The 18754-nt window shown below is 39.0% G+C and overlaps 1 protein-coding gene across 3 annotated transcripts in view; it reads left to right on the forward strand.

Annotated features, from left to right (window-relative positions):
- HACD1 (3-hydroxyacyl-CoA dehydratase 1) overlaps nt 1-17494 on the forward strand; it is a 41817-nt gene extending 24323 nt beyond the window's left edge. For 2 of the 3 annotated variants that reach the window (XM_072412773.1, XM_072412775.1), the window contains 6 exons: nt 2054-2171; nt 2904-2922; nt 4155-4243; nt 10805-10926; nt 14963-15141; nt 17106-17494. In XM_072412773.1, the coding sequence (XP_072268874.1) occupies nt 2054-2171; nt 2904-2922; nt 4155-4243; nt 10805-10926; nt 14963-15141; nt 17106-17188 (610 nt within the window). In that variant the 3' untranslated portion in view covers nt 17189-17494. The remainder of the gene's footprint in view (nt 1-2053; nt 2172-2903; nt 2923-4154; nt 4244-10804; nt 10927-14962; nt 15142-17105) is intronic. The other variant, XM_072412774.1, reaches the window with a different exon arrangement.
- The last annotated feature ends 1260 nt before the right edge of the window (nt 17495-18754 follow it).

An 18754-nucleotide genomic window follows, 5' to 3' on the forward strand; every position in this document is an offset into this window, starting at 1 on the left:
CGTGAGATTCCCTCCGGCAGCCACGCTTGCAGCAGCAGAGGAGTTGTAGGAACTCATTCTCTGCGGCTTCCAGCATCCTTGTTTCCCTTTAGCTGTGTTTTCCCTCTCTGCATCCCCTACACTGAGACTGCACAGCTAAAGGGGATTTGGAGCTGTGCTGCAGCTGACTACCATAATGGTTTCTAATCAATCTTAAGCTGCCATTGGCTGCTGGGTCATATAGTCTTTCTGCTCTCAGATTCCAGTGCCTGTTGTAGCATTTAGCTGGCCTAATCAAAGCTGCAGAGTTTCTCAAGTGATTTACTGTTGCTGACCATTGCCTGTTCACTGACCCATCGATTACACACAGCCTGGACCAAGCTCTGCCTGTGATTCTGCCAACTTCTTCTGTACCTCGTTTGGTGGACTGATGACCCGTGTATTACTTTGGCTTTTTACTCTGTATTTGATTGGTAGTTCTTGTACTGCTTAATCTGAGGGTCCCTGGTCCACTGCCAACCCATCCTCAGATGCCATCCTTTGTGCATTAGGTCCCGGGGCAACCGTGTACTCGGAGACACAACCAGTCCTTCGAGGCTGAATGGGGTGAAGAGTGTGGGCTATAGGTGAAGAGTGTGGTGTTAGATTGGGGGACTGGCATCGTGTGTGGCATTAGACTGGTAAATACTGGTGCTGACCAGGGCCATACAGCATGAAAGTAAATGGGTATGAAAAGGTAGGGTCTAATACCAATGTGAATGATCACTATCAAAGAATAATTCACTTAATGCCGTGATGATTTAATTTGCAAAGAAAATCCAATAATGTGCAAGGGAATCTAAAAAAACATGATTTTGCATGGTTGAAGTCATCAGAACTTCTCTTCATTTATTAAAAAAATATCCCTCACAAGGGTAAAATTCTTTTTGCTTTATCAACAGTATCACTTATTTTAGTAAATCACAGTTATTTCCTTGGTATCAGGGATCAGAATCTGATACAAAAAACACTTCCTATCCCTTTTGTAAGACTTCTGCCAATGGTCCAGGGCACTCTCTGTTCTTTCTCTTGAATGCCCATGTGAAAAGTCAGACTAGTATTTAAAAATCAGCTACTACATGAACTTCAAAGAATATACAGAGGGAAATCTGTTGGCTGCCTCAACTAACTTCCATCTGAAAATCTCAGTTGCTTCTCTGTCATTCTAATGTTCTAGCTGCCCTGTGTCCTTGGGGTTGATTTACTAAAGGAGATTATGTTGTTCACTGGGAAAGGTGAATTGTCACCTTGCATGGGATCATTCAATTAGTTTAGGGAATATGGTGAAAATAATTTTGCAAAGATTGCCCAGTCACATACAAGAAAATGTAAAAAAAAAATGTGACTGGATAGCAGAATCAGAGCTTCATCTCATTCACTATGCTATGTGAATATTCTCTTGCAAAGCCATATTCAAAGCCTAAACTCATTTATTCAACTCCATTGACTCATGCAGCAAGTGACGTCAAAACTCCTGATTTGTATTCCTGTTCTAGGTCAGTGACTTGGAAATGATAGACACATTGCAGGAACCACATCTAACATTCTGCAAGCTTTAATTTTCTTCTTTGACATTTCCAGAATGCCAGATGCCCGTGTCACCTGAGGTTAAAAAAAAAGGAACACCACTTCATGAAGTTGAACATATTACTCACTAAAGCTATGTACACATGTCCAATGGTTCTTGCCCGATAATCAACTCAGGGCCGATATCGGATGAGAATCTGGCGCGTTTACAGCGCCGATCGTCCATCATCCGAACGACTGTCCTGGCAGATCCACGGACGATGGATGAAGAAAAATCCTAATGCAAGGGAAGGGGGGGAGCACACAGTGGGGTGCCGCTCCATCGCTCTCCCCTGTGCATATAGTAGAACAGTGCTGTATGTACATTTGCATGTATGCATGCATTGAGCAGGGCTTAGTCGTTGCAATGGATCTTTCACTATAATTGCACGTGTGTATGCGGCTGAAGTCTTAAAAATCAAAGGAAAGTAATCTATCATTTCACTAATACAATGAATTGACCTTGCAGGTGGCTGGTTCTTGCCATTTCAATGTTTCGGTTCTACATGGACAAAGGAACACACAAGGGACTCTACAGGAGTATTCAGAAGACTCTTAAATTTTTCCAAACATTTGCTTTATTTGAGGTAAGTCTACAGTCTACATACTCTTTTGTATGTATAACTCTATCAACTCACATCACTATGTAATATATTTCAAATTACTGAGCATTGAAAGACTGCATTTCATGAGCATTTCATGGCTTTGATATACCAAGACCAATAGGATGTATGACGCTGAATAGCAACAAAACCTCTATTGGTTCTTTAGGAACATTCCTAGAGAGGCTTTCTGTAAGCCAAGACATTTTTAGCTTTGGATAGGGTAGAGTCTTTGTCCTCCTGGACAATTTGCCTTTGCTTTTCACACTGGAGACACAACAAAGAGTAAGAAGAAACCTTTCCAAAGGGAGTCTTAAAAAGTTTTCACTGTCACCAAGAAGAATTCACATTTTTAGATTTGTCATCACTTTCTGCCCCAGTAACAATTATCATCAGGGCAAACGTGTCAATCCCCCTAGCAGGGTCAAGGAACAATATTAACCCGAGAAAAGGTTCCAACCCTTATTGCAAAACCAACCATGGTTGCTTATAAACCTCTAAAGCCTTCTTTTTTATCTGCTTTTGCTGAAAAAAGCTGGTAGTACTAGGTTTTAAATAAAATGAAATAATGTGTTTATCCATACTTCCCTCTATGTTTGAATTATCTTTGTTTCTTTGGAATGTTCATAGCCTGCTTCATACCAGCATGCAGAATGTGATTTTGGAATATTACCACCACGTCACGCAAACTAATGATGTGTGTATTTTCTCTTATAGTTGGTACACTGCGCACTCGGTGAGTTCATCTGTTTTGTTTTTTTGTTTTTAGTTGTAAAAATGATGAATTGCATGTGGGGGGTGTTTGTTTATATTCCTGTATTATATGTAGTTTTGCATCCAGAGTTTCGGAATTAAAATTTCAATAACCCACAGTGCTTTCTTAGGCACCAGTCTCTAATGAGTGGATAAGCTGTATTCTAAGTGATGTCATAATTCCATAGTTAATGGATTGGCTGCTTTCTTATGTCACCAGTCTCTAATGAGTGGATAGGCTGTATTCTAAGTGATGTCATAATTCCATAGTGAATGGATTGGCTGCTTTCTTATGTCACCAGTCTCTAGTGAATGGATACGCTGTATTCTTAGTGATGTCATAATTCTCTAGTGAATTGATAGGGAGCATTCCTAATAAAATGCGACCAATAAAGTAAATATATAGGTTGCAATCTTATTGATGTAACAGATCTCCAGCTTTCTGTGGAACCCTAGGGTTCCTCCAGAGGTTGCTAGAGGTTCCTTGAGCAATGAGCATCTCAGGACAGTTTAAGTGACACCAATCTTTTTTGACTTTCTTTAAGGATAGGATTCTACCTTAAACCACGGTAATTTGCTGCAAGTCAAGAAAGGCTGCTTTACTGTTTGAATAGACGATAGTCTGACTTTGGTTAAACTATATGATCTATAAAGTCATTAGTATATTGTAAGGATTTTAAATAGTGCTAACATGTTAGTCCCTTTGTGAGCTGATGCTGATTATTGGATATATTGGTTCCGGGAAACACAAGGTAATTCACTAGAACAGCTTTTTTAAGTTAAACATTTTATTATGAGTGATAAAATTGTGTTTATCCTCTTAACAAGTGCTTAGGTTTAGGTAGATGCCAATGGGGCATTCTGCCTATTAGGCTCCAATTGGATTCCATTGGCGACTTATCCCTATCTGCTGTGACCATTATTAAATATTTTGTCATCATTCATTTAATACAGAGCAGAAATCGGATTTAGGTTCTGTAACCAGAGTAGGAAGTCTTTGTGGCATTATTGATAGCAGAGCTGGAATCTTTCAAAAAATGTCTTACAATTGTAGTGTTGGTGACATATGATCACCAGGGAAGGATTCTGCCCTTCTATATTTGAAAGCACAGCTAGATAGTTGACTGATCATTTATTCAGTCATATTTCCACGTCTTTCTATTAAACATGTGCAAATATTAATTAACAATAATTCATTCTTTTTTCTTTTCCAAGGTATAGTGCGTACATCGGTGCTAGTAACAGGGGTCCAAGTCAGCTCAAGAATCTTTATGGTTTGGTTCATTACCAACAGCATTAAACAGGTAAGTAATAGTGTAACTTCATTTGTAAAAAAAATCTCCAGTAAACTACAACTTTGTACAAAGGTCACATCAAAAATCTAATATATTATGGCAACAATGAAAAATGTAATTTCAATGTTTTCAGGTTTTGAATAGGACAGAAAAGGCTTAAAACTGATGTTTTATATTGATTGTCATTTCGAATAATGTGTTCCCTCTTGGGGTAGGGGGATTTTCTATCACTCTTTGTCTAGTAACTAGCGGGCACAGGAACCAGACACATCAGGTGGCACTCTTTATAGAAAGATTATCTGGGTCACCAATGAAGGTGGACAGGGGGGATATTGTAACATACAACCAGGCATGTAGGGTCCAGTGTTAAAGATTGTGCAATGTACAACTAGGGATGAGCGAGAATGCGAGAAACAGGAGGATTCCCAGAGCTGCATTCAGGGCACTAGAGGTTAAATAGCCTCTAGTGCCCCGGGGATTGCAAACTCTTCTCAATGAATGCAGCCACAGCTGCAATCATTGAGAAGCTGCCCAGCACAGGAGAACGACCTCACATTGTAATATAAGTATCTCTCAATACATGATACAATGATACATTTATTACAGATACAAATGTATCATTTGTAAGAGATACTTATCTTCTCAATGATTGCAGCTTTGGCTGCATTCATTGAGAAGAGTGTGCGATCCCCGGGGCACTACAGGTTATTCACCTCTAGTGCCCAGGGATCGCAAAGGACTTCCAGGGCTGCATGATGCAGCACTGGAAATCCTCCTGTTTGGTGAGAGCTCGACCTCTCGGCAAATCAGAAGACCGTTCTCGCTTACATTTTGGGTAAGAGAGAAAGGTCCCATTCTCCGTGAGATCAAACCTAATATTCTCGCTCATCCCAATGTACAACACAAAACACACAGAGTGCATCAGTCAGGACTTTGTGGGTTACAACACAGTAAATGGAGTTCAGAGCTCAAGACTAATCATTTGCAACACACTGGGATTGATTTACAAAAGGAATATACTGAAGTTTAGTGTTTTTCAACCAGGGTTCCATGATTTCCTCCAGAGGTTGCTAGGGGGCCTTTGAGCAATGAGCAATTTGTGCCTTTCAGGTCAATTTAAGTGACACCAATTTTGCTATCTGTAAGGGTGACATTATTCTCACTGGCCAGCAATGTAAGAGGAATTCTTCCCAATGGCCACCACACTAATATACTGTGAGCTGTGAATATAGTAATTATAGAAGGGGTTCCCTAAAGACCTGAATGTTATTTTAATGGGTTATCCTATGTTAAAAAGCTTGCTGTAGACTGTTTACATAGCCACTTCATAATGCCTGTGCAAGGGACATTTCACATAGCTTAGTAAGAGATGAAGTGCAAAAAGAAACATTTAGTTCCAACAAGTAGAATAATATACATTTGTATTTGTATTATAATTATTTATAATAATTTGGTCATAATTTAAAATAGCATGATAAAAGAAAATATAAAATCAAAACTCCAAATGTTCCCATTCATTGTACAACCATCAGCCCTGAAAGACAAAAATGATATGGCGATGTACAACAAAATCATTGACACCCCATGTTCATTGTTGTATGTATGCTGGATATCTATATTTGTCCATCTTTTTGTCCTTTTGGGGTGATGATTGTTCAATGAACGGAGACATTTGGAGGTTTACTTTTATATTTTCCATTATCATGCTATATTAAATTATGACTCAAATATGTTTTTATCTTATTCTACTTGTTGGCTGCCTTAAAAGTCTTTTTGGAACTGAATGTTTCTTTTTGCTATTTGGAAATTATTTGGGATGTGGCCCTAGATAGACTTTTTATAAGGGATTGACATTCCTTTTTGACATCCCAAAAGAGAAGTGCTACTGACTCAATCCATCCAATCATGTGCAAGAAAAGATCAAATTTTTAGGATTCCTTGCATTTGATTGGGTAGTCTTTGCAAAGTGAACAATTCCATGCAAGATGAATGCTAATGCTAAATTCCTATTGTAAATCAGCCACAGTGCAGCTATTAGGATTAAGTGCAAGATGGTTTCAGCTGTGCAGTGACTACATAAATTATAACACAGTGTATACAGTGGCATTTCTTATTTTGGAAATATAAGTTGAAGCCATGTCGCCATGTTTTAGTGCTCATTGAATTTACTTCCACCCTTACGTGACTTTTGGTGCTGATTGTAGTCGATAAAACCTGGATAGTGACGGATTCTCCTTGACTCCTGTCTTTCTTCCTTTGTATTAATTGCAACCTGGCATTGGTAATAAATTTTAATGTGTACGATTCAGCATTTCAACATAAACACATCCATAATCAATGCTGGGCTTTGGTTGGGGCTGGATGGCAGCTCTCGTTTCAGATTACATTTTTATTTGAAGCTTGTGGTTCTTGGAGTGACTGTTGGCAAGGGAGGTATCTGCAGACTGGGCTGTTTAGGAAGAGGCACGTTCATTCCCCGAGCTCCTGGGCTTCCTTCCATGTCTCTGCACTTACAGCAAAAAATAAATGTACTGTAACAGATATATTTATGTCCACTATTCCCTTCAGTATAACTGTGCTGGAGGAATAAATAATAAAACATTGACCGGTCTATCAAGAAAATACAAAATAACTGTAAAGTTGATCTAAACTCATGTAAGTAATGACATGTTACCATCATTTCAGTAATCCTTTCCAATCTTAGAAAACCTGTATTTTATATTAAAAGAATATCTGGTGATCCATCCAAACAAGGACATTCATATGTTTGGTCATAATTATCCTTGTTTAGGCACTTCCTGTGTATGGTGACAACTTTCTTCAAATTGTGTTCCTGTGTTGTCACTAGGGAGGAGTTTACATTTCAGAAAAGTCAGTTCAGATTCAGAAGCTTCCTTGATATTTAGAATGTGTTATTACACAGTATTTATATAGCGCCATCATATTACGCAGCGCGGTACAAAGTCCATAGTCATGTCACTAGCTCTCCCTCAGAGGATCTCTCAATCTAATGTCTCTTCCATAGTCACATGTCATTTATACAGTCTAAGGTGAATTTTGGGGGGAAGCCTAACTGCATGTTTACAAAGTGGGAGGAAACCGGAGTACCCAGAGGAAACCCACACAAACACAAGGAGAACATGCAAACTCCATGCAGATAATGTCCTTGCTGAGATTCAAACCTAGGACTTAGTGCTGCAAAGGCCAGAGAGTTAACCACTGAGCCACCATGCTCCCCAATTTCCACAGAAATCTGCCATGTGGGTATTTCCACTAAAACATTTCCAATTTCTTAGCAAAGCAGTCTGTGGGGTGTAATCATCATTTTTACCTAAGCTTGACATGGATTTACATCCTTGTAATTGATGTGGACCTATTTCTAGGGACCAAAATAAACATTAAGGTCTAGTTATATATTTTCACACAAGATTCATCCAGCTTTTACCAAAATTTATATGATAATCATATTATGGCTTAAATTATTAAAAATGTGTAAATAACTTTTTCCAATGATTCATGCAGTTTTCTAATTGAATCCAATTAGAAAAAATGTCTGAATTTGGGGTAAATATTGGTAAAACCTGTGAATAATCATTTATCTTTTATTGATCATTTTTTTTGGTTTTGATTTTTTTTCTTAGGTGTGTGTACTGCCTTTATTTACTTTAATTTATCTTGCTTTTTCTTTCTAAGAAAGTTTTTATAAATATTTCAGCCAGATGCTTATCAAGGCGTGCAGTCTGGGCGGTCAGGAAAAGAAGGGCAGCATGTGCCAATTCCACCCATTCTTTACCCCAACATTGAGGGCCCCTAGTGTTGAGGAACGGGGCTTCTCCCTCACATCTGGTTCCCCAAAAAGGGTGTGGGGGTTTTAGGAGGGACCTTTGTGAAATCTGAAAATTAGGTAACCAGTTGGCCAGCCTCTCCCCGGGAAATGAGTACAAGAATACATAAGTCCCCCTTTACCCATTCCCACTAAAAACGTAAATGTAACTAAAAACCAAAGACACTAAAAATTCCTTTATTTAAATAAAAGTAACGTACGCTATAATGTTATCTGTAGTCTCAAATCTTCAATCTATCCAGAGACAGGCAATGTAACCAATTGTAAATGATGCTAATTGCCAAATTTGGTCACTGACATCACCGAGGATTTCCTGTGCTCTTACCACTTCTAAGTGGATCCGCCATTGGTCAAGGGTATGGGTAAAATCTGATGACAACCCCATGCATTTTTTAAATATGAAATAAATAACACCATGTATGGATCTAAGGTATCTTTCAAGTATGTTATTTGAAGGATTTGTGTATTTTTAGTAGTTTGCTCATTAACTTAAAATGAAAAAAAAATCATCCTTGCCCAATAACCCCCATGTATTGTCCCCATCAGTTCTGCTCATCCCTAGTTGTTATGGCGGTAACATCTGACCTCCATGGTGGAAACACAAGTCAGTACACCTTGTACTCTCCAACTGGACCTATCATGCAGTAGAAAAGAGCAAGCAGCATTAGTGTATAACTGGAGCAATATAAATGGATCTCTGCGATCATCATGGAGCTCAGATTCTCTGATGACTTGTTACTGCTCAGTGACTACAAACTGGACTGGGCTACATGCTGATCCCCATACAGTGCATTCCAAACCAATGTTACAGGTGTGAGCTGTCCTGTAATGTTCATAACCTACCAGCAAGGGGCGCACTTGTCACACAGATGATTCATGGATGGTTGTTTAAAAGGCTAACAGCATGAAATACATCCAAATTTACCTTTCCATACAGAATATTGCTTTATCCAGTGCTTTGTCAATATTTTCTACTTTGGTGGAACTCTTACAATAATGTACATGTTTCAAGAAATCCCTGCTAAAAATATTTATGTCTACAGCTTCTAGAACATGGGCAATATCAATAGACATGAGATAGATATAATATTGAATAGATTAGATAGATTAAATTAGATATGGGAATAAATAAAGGAAACAATGTTTGCATTTTTGATGGGTTGACCCCACCGACTTCCCCAACCTTTTGCTCTGTATGTCAACATTATTTTAATAGTAGTCACAATATACAATTAAGAATTATTTATAGAAAGGAGATACAGACCGCCAAAATTGTAGTGCCCACCTTGCATTGGTATTCAGTGGAAAAATTCTTTCTTTTATTGGTGGTTAATGAAGAAGGACCTCTGTACATATGTGGTCAGTAAGGAAGAGACCCCCTTCCTTTGATGGTCACTGAAATACTTTCTCCTTAATTTAGTGGTTAGGGGAGAAGAACCCTCTTAAATAGTGTTCAGCGAAGAAGAGCCCCCTTCAAGTTGGTGGGCAATAGAGAAAGGCCCCTTATCATTGGTGACCAGTGGAAAAGGGTCCATCCTCCCCCTGCTGCTTTGATAGACAGTGTGAAAGGTTCTCTTTACATTAGTGGTCATTGGAAAAGGGCTCAACAATAGTTGTTAGTAAAGAAGAACCCCCCTTCCAGTTGGTGGTCAATGGAGATAGCCCCTGTCATTGGTGACCGGTGGAAAATGATCTATCTACATTGGTGTTCAGTAGAGAAGCCCCTCTTGCTTTGATGGACAGTGGGGGAGGATTTCTTTAGATTTTTGGTCATTGGAGCAGGGCCCATTTACAATGGTGGTCAGTGAAAAATTCGAATTCAAATTTTTCGGGACCTCCAACAGCAATCTGATTGCTCTTGCAGCCCTACTAGAACTGTAAGATGTGTTCTTGGATAGAGATTGTCTATCCAAAAACACAGGAGTCCCGCGGCTGTGCTCATGAATGAATGCTAGAGCTGTCATCAGGGTTTACCTTTCCTCTACCAATCAGAGAGCACTAGAGGTGATAAATGGGGAGCCTTGTCCTCATTTAACCTCTAGTGCCCAGTGATCACACACTGACAGGAGGATTCCCACGGCTGTGCTCATGAATGAATGCTAGAGCTGTCATCAGGGTTTACCTTTCCTCTACCAATCAGAGAGCACTAGAGGTGATAAATGGGGAGCCTTGTCCTCATTTAACCTCTAGTGCCCAGTGATCAACATCAGTGACCAACTTCCGATGGTTCCACGAAATCGGTTTGCCGAAATTTCTCGGACTCATCTGAGTTTTGAGTAAATTTTTGCGAGACTGGCAAGGGGCCTTCTCGCTCATCCCTAGTGGTCAATGGAAAAAGCCCCCTATCACTGGGAGCCTTAGGGAAAACAGTCTAGTTATTTTGGTGTTCTTTTGCACCTAAATTAGTTTTCAGCAAAGAAGTGCTCCTTACATTGGTAGTGAATAGAGAAGTATCTCTTTGCATTTGTGGTCAGTGGAGATTGGCCTACTTACAATGGTGGTCAATGAAGAAAAGCCCCCTCTTGTTGTGTGTGAGTGGAGAAAGACCCCTATTACTGGCAGCCATAGGGAAAAAAGCTCAGCTATAGTAGTGTTCATTGGAAAAGGCCCCTTGCAATAATGGACACGTCAGGATATGTCGGGATAAGTATGATGTGTCAGGAGCATTACGATTTACTGTAAAATGTTGAACCAAAAACTATACAACTATGTCTTATTCTTTTCAGATCCAGAATGAGAATGGTGTACTTCTCTTCCTGGTCGTGTGGACTGTGACAGAGATCATTCGATATTCCTATTACACTTTTAATCTTCTCAACCACTTACCCTACTTTATTAAATGGGCCAGGTAAGCACCAATCTTTGGTGGAAGACCAGATTCACATGTCCAGCTAACACTGGTGTCACTATCATAGACACACGAGGAACCAGATCTGCTGCTAAATGTACCAACCTATGACACCCAATCAGATTTCAGATTTTCTGGGGGTATTCACTGTTTTTTTTTATGAGATTTAAATAAAAATGTGTAAAGATTGGGTGACATTTAAAAATAGACACCCAATGTCAGGACATTGGGAGAAATACAGATTTGTATTGTGAAGAAAACAAACTTCCAGTGGAAATCTAAACAGGATTTTTCCTTGCATATGATTGGATTGTTGAAGTCAGTGGAGAGTCATCTCATTTACTAAGCTAAGTGAAATTTCTCTTGCAGATAGCATTTTGCTAGGTTCACACACATGCGTGCCCACTCTTATTTTGCAAACAATTCTTTGGTGGTCCGTGGGTCTGGCCAGTCCCCCCCCCCCCCCCCCCCACCGGGGTCAGGAGAAGGACCCCACTGGGAGGGAGAGCCTTGGACCATTTATCCCGTATGGAATTGCAGGCTCAGGGCGGTGGGCGGGTTGTCTCTCTGAACACAAACTGCCCATTCTTCCATTGTAAGCTCAGACCTGTGATGAGAGAGTGGCCGGGTTTTGGTTTTTGGTAGCGTGACGTCGCTCAGGGGGAAGTTTCTTTTCCTTGAGTGACACATAGGCAGGGGTGTAGTTATCATGCACATGCACTCCCACCATAGATAGTACTATGCCAACTCTTTTTTATGACTACACCCCTGAGCCACATGCAAAAATGTTTTCCAGCTGCAGTGGGAGCAGATGAGTTTGAGTCTGCACTGGATCAGCATAACAGCTACATCCATGAACATTTTCAGAATTTTCCTCTGTCTCCGTCATCAAAATGCTAATTAAATAAAAAAAGCCCTTCTGTTCTCATTACATACTTTATGTGACATTGGACATGTGACAGCCTCAGAACTCTTCTCAAGAACCTCAACCTTGATGCAAGCAGTGAGCTAGTTTCTGAGAAGAGTTATACAAATATCAGATTACCTTGATGGGTGTATGTCACCCTGGAGGAAAAGGTGATCCTAGGCAGACTGTCTATGTGTGTAGGCGGTCTGGGTAAATTCCCATATGTAATGATGAGAAGCCATGATTGCAAGAACTGAAATCCAATGAATAAATATAAGCCAGTAAACATGGAAAAGAAAGGTTTAGATCAGCAGTCGCCAACCGTTGGTCCGCGACAAAATTTTGGTGGTTCACAGCTCTGGTCCGTGTTGGCGACCACTGGTCTAGATCAGTGTTTCTTGGCCTGTTTAATGTGGGGGAACCTCTAAAATAATTTTCAGGTCTTCAGGGAACCCTGGCTATAATTTCTATATCCACAGTTCACAGTACATTAGCATGGTGGTCAGTTGGAAAAATGCTTCCTATATTCCTGGCCACTGGGAAGAATGTCACCTTTATAGATAACCAAAAAGATCACTGGTGTCTGTCAAACTCACCTGCAAGGCACAAATTGCTCACTGCTCAAGGAACCCCTAGCAACTTCTGGAGGAACCCTGGTTGAGAAACATTGATCTAGATGATGGTAGATATCCTCCAGCCTCTACTTGACTCACTGCAGCTTTTATTGCACCTTATAAGAAGCTGAGGGTGTGTAGTGAAATCATAGTAAGTAATTACAGTGGAGCCGGTACAACTGTGCGAGTCAAAAAGGAAGGCTAGACCGATGTTCAAAATTGGCAGAGATGGATTTCCATGATATTCAGGACACCTGTTCACTTTAAACCCTCACTGACATAACTTCAGTATTAGCATGCCATGGCTGCTTTTCATGAATTTTAGAATAAACCTGTTCTCAGCCTAATAAGTGGAAGAAGATGTTATATCTGGGGAATATTGCTCTCATGTCTTTGTCTTTTGTTGAAAGGGCCGCACACAGAGATGCTGACCTATATTCTATATCTGATCAAACATCCATGGCGAGGTAAAGGACAGTCTGCCAGGTGGTCTGAGAAATATCACACAAACCGTGACACCATTTCAGCCGTGGCAAAGACAGTTTACCTTGATGTCTTTGTCAAATCGATATGAGAATCTTGTCCCAAGTTGTCACAGATTTTGACCAACAATACCTAGGGGGGTGACTGGTTTAATGAGGAACCCAAGGCAGATGATTCTGACAGAAGGTTACAATGGCAGCAATATATATTCTGTATAAAATATTGTGGGAAATGATGGATCATATATGAAAAACTGTATTTCAGTAAAACCAAACTCTAAACAGATTTAGACATGGATGAGATACATATATGTGCCAAATAAGTTTTAATACCATGCAGCCACTTTTGGGTTTTATGCAACTTCATGGAACAGCACAACGATGGTGACACCACTCACTTTGTTGGAGTTAGGGGTACAATAATTTCACCTCCCAACCTGCAGCCCTAATAATTGAAAAATAAAGCAGAAACAACTTACCTAATAATTATCTCCTCTGGTCATTTTTTACTTACCAGTACATGTGCATTCAGCAAAATCTAATTGGCTTCTAGTGCTGCACCTCCTGCTCACATTTGGAGTGCAGATTTGCAGGCGCTGATAGGAAAACTAAATTAAGACAATAAGTACCTCTATATTTAATTTGTGCCTAGACTATTAAAGTATGAACATAGTCAATAGATGTGACATCAGTGATTAGTGTGTGTAACACCTATTGGCTTTTATAATCTCCAATAGTAATAAATTATAATTAGCCTAGGATTGCCCATTTGTCAGGACTGGCAACCGCCCATCAGAAAATTTGGATATTACCATATTACATAACAACATAAATCAAAGCAATCCCAACCTCAGATTGGAATTTGGATCAGCAATCTGAGTTGCTATCCAACACATGGCAGTGAACAATATCTGTCCTTGACAGGTATGATAGGGCTCAGCCAATCCAAGCTGTAAGACCATGACAGAATGCCCCTTCTAAAGTCTTGTGATCTGATCTGGGATCTATATATACTATCATCTGGAGCAGAATGAAGGGTCATCTAGAACCCATAAAGATGGCCTTATACTCAATGGCATGTCTGGAAAGGTATTCCTGTATCGCTTGGGGTCCTAACAGATGCCTGCAGTCCTCAGCTATCCCCTCCTACCCCTCCTTCACTTAGTGCAGCAGAAATTGATCCTTATTGCCAAATGCCAAAGAGACCTACAATACCTGTCAATGATATACCTATCAATAGCTCAGGTAAATTGGTGACTTGATTAGCTTAGCCTGTGTACCTGTTTGGTCGATCTAGTAAATCTCAAAAAAATACAAATGTTGATTCAGGAATTCCAAATCTCATTGGATTTTTCAACTAATCCAACTGGATTTGACCAGACTTTTTCCACTCACCTCTAGTACAGGGGTAGGGTGCTGTGATGGGTGCTACTATGTGCAACACCCTTTTAATCAGCCATGATTTTTCTATAATTTGAAAAGTGAAAAGTTTTATTGAAAAATGTCATTAGCATGTTTGAGAGGGAAAAAGAGAATCCAAATATCTAATAAAGAGAATCCTAATAATAAAAGTATTAATTAAGGGGTCAGTCCTGCTATGGTTAAATTATTTATTGTGATAGATTTTAGAATATTAAATCATAAGTTTGTTTCTTGTTCTGCACACCTGGGTGCCAATTATATCCATATCGGTTTTATGATAATTTGTACTATGGAGAATATTACATGTAGAGCTAAGAAAACATAAAGATTAACGAGCACAGAAATAGAAATATATCAGGGAGATCTCACTTTTGGTGTATTTAATATAGAAAGCCTGGGGCTACTTCCACCTGCCAGGGTCAACTGTAACTAAAATATCACTTTTCAGTAGACTAGTTTTTGTAGCGACTATGCCGAAAAGAATTGACACCCAACCATGCATAATCCTTATTGCAGCACTTCTATACACATCACCATTTATGGATCAATGAAGTCTGCATTCTAAATTCTAGTAAAAGAGAGAAGTAACTTTGTCTGCTTTTCTTCTCCAGGTATAATTTATTTATTGTCTTGTATCCTGCTGGTGTAGCTGGTGAACTCCTAACAATTTATGCTGCTCTACCATACGTGAGGAAGACTGCAATGTACTCTCTGCGACTTCCAAACAAGTACAACGTTTCCTTCGATTACTACTACTTCCTCATCTCTGTCATGTGTTCTTATATACCATGTGAGTCAAACACTTTATGCAATGATAGTGTACTGGTTACACCAAAAAAAAAAAAATATATATTTATTTTTATATATATATATATATATATATAACATCTAAAGGCCAAAATGAATCATTTGTCATCAACTATTCAAATAGTTACTTACAAACCTGTAATGTACTTAATACATCAATTCATAATACAATGCTCATTGACTTCCGGGTCTTTCCCAGAATTTATTTCAACCTGGACATTGGGAGAAAGGAGAGCAAGATACTTCGAAAAGGCTCATACTGGTTTTCAGGGGTAGGCAAATACCAGGATTAAACAGTACTAGACTACCTGTTAGGGTGGCCCAAATCTTATATCCCAACAATTTAGTACCATAGTTGGACCCTCTTGTTCAACTGGGGTGGACAAATCTCTGATTCCCTATACTTAAACCAAGTAATCTTAAATCAGTTCTCCCGTGCACATTGGTTGGCCAGCTTTTAAGCCCCATCCCCCGGCACACAAAGGTTATTGACCTATGTTACCAGTAAGTCATTTACCAGTAAGTCATTTATCTTTGTTTTCACTATTTACCCAGCTGTTTTTTTTTCACTTGGGGTTGTAAATCCCTCAACTATAAATGCATTAAAATTAAAAAAAAAAAAACATTTTTTTGAAGAGTGGAGAAAGAAGTAACCCTTAAAGGACCTGCAAAACTTAGGTGTCTGATACACGATAATACATCAATCATGCTTAGTCACTTTATGTTTTTCTCAGAATCTTTTCAACATGTTAAGATTGGGAGAAAAGGGTGCAAGATACCCCAAAAAGGCTCATTCTAGTCTCCAACATGTAAAACCATAATAAATGATCAAAAACAAAATAATTATGCTCACATAGCTTTAGCAGCAAATAGCAAAAAAAAAAAAAAAAAAAAAAAAAATATATATATATATATATATATATATATATATATATATATATATATAACATCTAAAGGCCAAAGTGAATCATTTGTCATCAACTATTCAAATAGTTACTTACAAACCTGTAATGTACTTAATACATCAATTCATAATACAATGTTCATTGACTTCCGGGTTTTTCCCAGAATTTATTTCAACCTGGACATTGGGAGAAAGGAGAGCAAGATACTTCGAAAAGGCTCATACTGGTTTTCAAGGGTAGGCAAATACCAGGATTAAACAGTACTAGACTATCTGTTAGGGTGGCCCAAATCTTATATCCCAACAATTAAGTACCATAGTTGGACCCTCTTGTTCAACTGGGGTGGACAAACCTCTGATTCCCTATACTTAAACCAAGTAATCTTAAATCAGTTCTCCCGTGCACATTGGTTGGCCAGCTTTTAAGCCCCATCCCCCAGCACACAAAGGTTATTGACCTATGTTACCAGTAAGTCATTTACCAGTAAGTCATTTATCTTTGTTTTCACTATTTACCCAGCCGTTTTTTTTCACTTGGGGTTGTAAATCCCTCAACTATAAATGCATTAAAATTAAAAAAAAAAAACATTTTTTTGAAGAGTGGAGAAAGAAGTAACCCTCAAAGAACCTGCAAAACTTAGGTGTCTGATACACGATAATACATCAATCATGCTTAGTCACTTTATGTTTTTCTCAGAATCTTTTCAACATGTTAAGATTGGGAGAAAAGGGTGCAAGATACCCCAAAAAGGCTCATTCTAGTCTCCAGGGATAGATAAATATTAGGATCTAACAGTACTAGTCTGTCTGCTAGGGTGACAACAACAACAATCCACTAGCTTAGTTGGACTATCTTGTTCATCAAAGGTGGACAAACATCTGATGCCCCATACATCAGAGAATCTTAAAGCAGTCGTCTCTCTTAAACCAATCCTTTGGTGCACATGGGATGACCAGTTCTGAAGCCCCATGTCCTAGCGCACAAATGATATTGACCCCATATTGATAAAAAGTAATTTACCATCTAAATTCTTTCTTTTTAGTGTTTCCCCAGCTGTATTTGCACATGCTTCGTCAAAGGAGAAGAGTCCTGCATGGGGAAGTCATTGTGGAAAAGGACGATTAGCCCAACAACCTTTAACGCAGACACTCCTCGATCTCCAAAGTCTACTCACTGCTGGTTCCAAATCCTGGATAACCTGGTCTGACATTTAACAGACTCATTTCAGATAAAAAAATAACAACCTGGCATGTAAAATGTCATTTTTGGGTCATCCGGTCCCAAATTGTAACCCTTCCCCAACCCATACCCCACCATTTTTTTATAGATTTCAACCGAAACCAACTTTGACTCATGTTTTCATTGAGTTTTAAAGGTGCTTTGTGATCTTTTTATAAAGAGAATGAAGACAAATTCTCAGTCAATCATCAATGCTTTGTCTTCTTTATTTTTATACTGTACCTATAAAATGCTAATGTGTCAGCTACAACATCTCAGCACACCGAATAAAGGGAATTAAAATTATGCTTTTATTGGGCACAACTTTGATAAAGGTGGTTCCTCATCAGCTGAACTGCAATCTGTGTGACATATAAATACATGTTTGCTCATTTTCTTCCCATTACTCAGGAATTACAAGCTAGAACAGATAGATTGAGATCCTTGAAGTCTAATACTTGCATCCTTGCCAATCGCTTACAAGGAAATCTTCATTAAAGAAACCAAGGCATCTACACATATATGTATGCATCTCACTATTGCATATTCCTGTTGACTAGCGAGGGTGTTCATCATAGCGATCCCCAAATAGGAATTTAGGAGGGTCATGTGATCGAGGCAAGCTCTGACACCTACTTGGTACCTGAGGAGCTTTGCTTCTCAAACTGGCTTTCACTCATAGTTTAAGCTTTGATTTTTGCTGCAGGTATTTGCTGCAATTTACACACTATTTTTGTAGAAAATGTATGAGAGACAATGTAATTGTAATCTAACATCATAACTTTACATATTGTTTCCCCAACAGGGCTTTCCAGTGCTTTTTATGTCACTACTACACTACAGGGTTAAATTATTTAGCAGTCTTAGCATTTGGGAAGTGTGAGAACATGTCTGTAAAGATTCCCATTTATCCAGGTCATTGTATATATAGTATTAGTATTAGTCACATTCAGATGGACTTTGTAATGTTGCAATGTTTCACATTCTTTCCAATCTGCTTCATCAGTTCTCCCAGTGTAGGACATACCCCGGCATTGATATCCACACAGCACAAACTCCTGGAACATGACACTGTAGATGTCCATTGTCCAAGATCAGGTGTCAAGGTATGACATTTGTTGAACCATCTTGTTCTATTAGCAAAATCCCATCCTTGGTGTCAGGAAGTCTGCATGGATGTTAACACTTTAACTTACATGGCTGAAGGTGTGAATTGTTGTAAAAATGACTAGCCTGAGTGTTTGACCAGGGAATTTCCTACACTGGTAGAAGCAGCTTGGAGAGTCGCATAATGTCTTCAACATTATTGGAACAAGTCAAGCTGACCGTGACTAACTACTGCTAGATATGATTGTGAGAACACGCAGCTGACATGGGAGCAACTACAGTAGTACCTCGGTATAAGTCCAATTTTGCTTGGTGTACAACCTTTGCTTAGTATACAACCTTTGTGCTAGAACTTGTATGGGTCAA

Source organism: Pyxicephalus adspersus, chromosome 5, assembly GCF_032062135.1.
Source record: "Pyxicephalus adspersus chromosome 5, UCB_Pads_2.0, whole genome shotgun sequence".
NCBI lineage: Eukaryota > Metazoa > Chordata > Amphibia > Anura > Pyxicephalidae > Pyxicephalus > Pyxicephalus adspersus.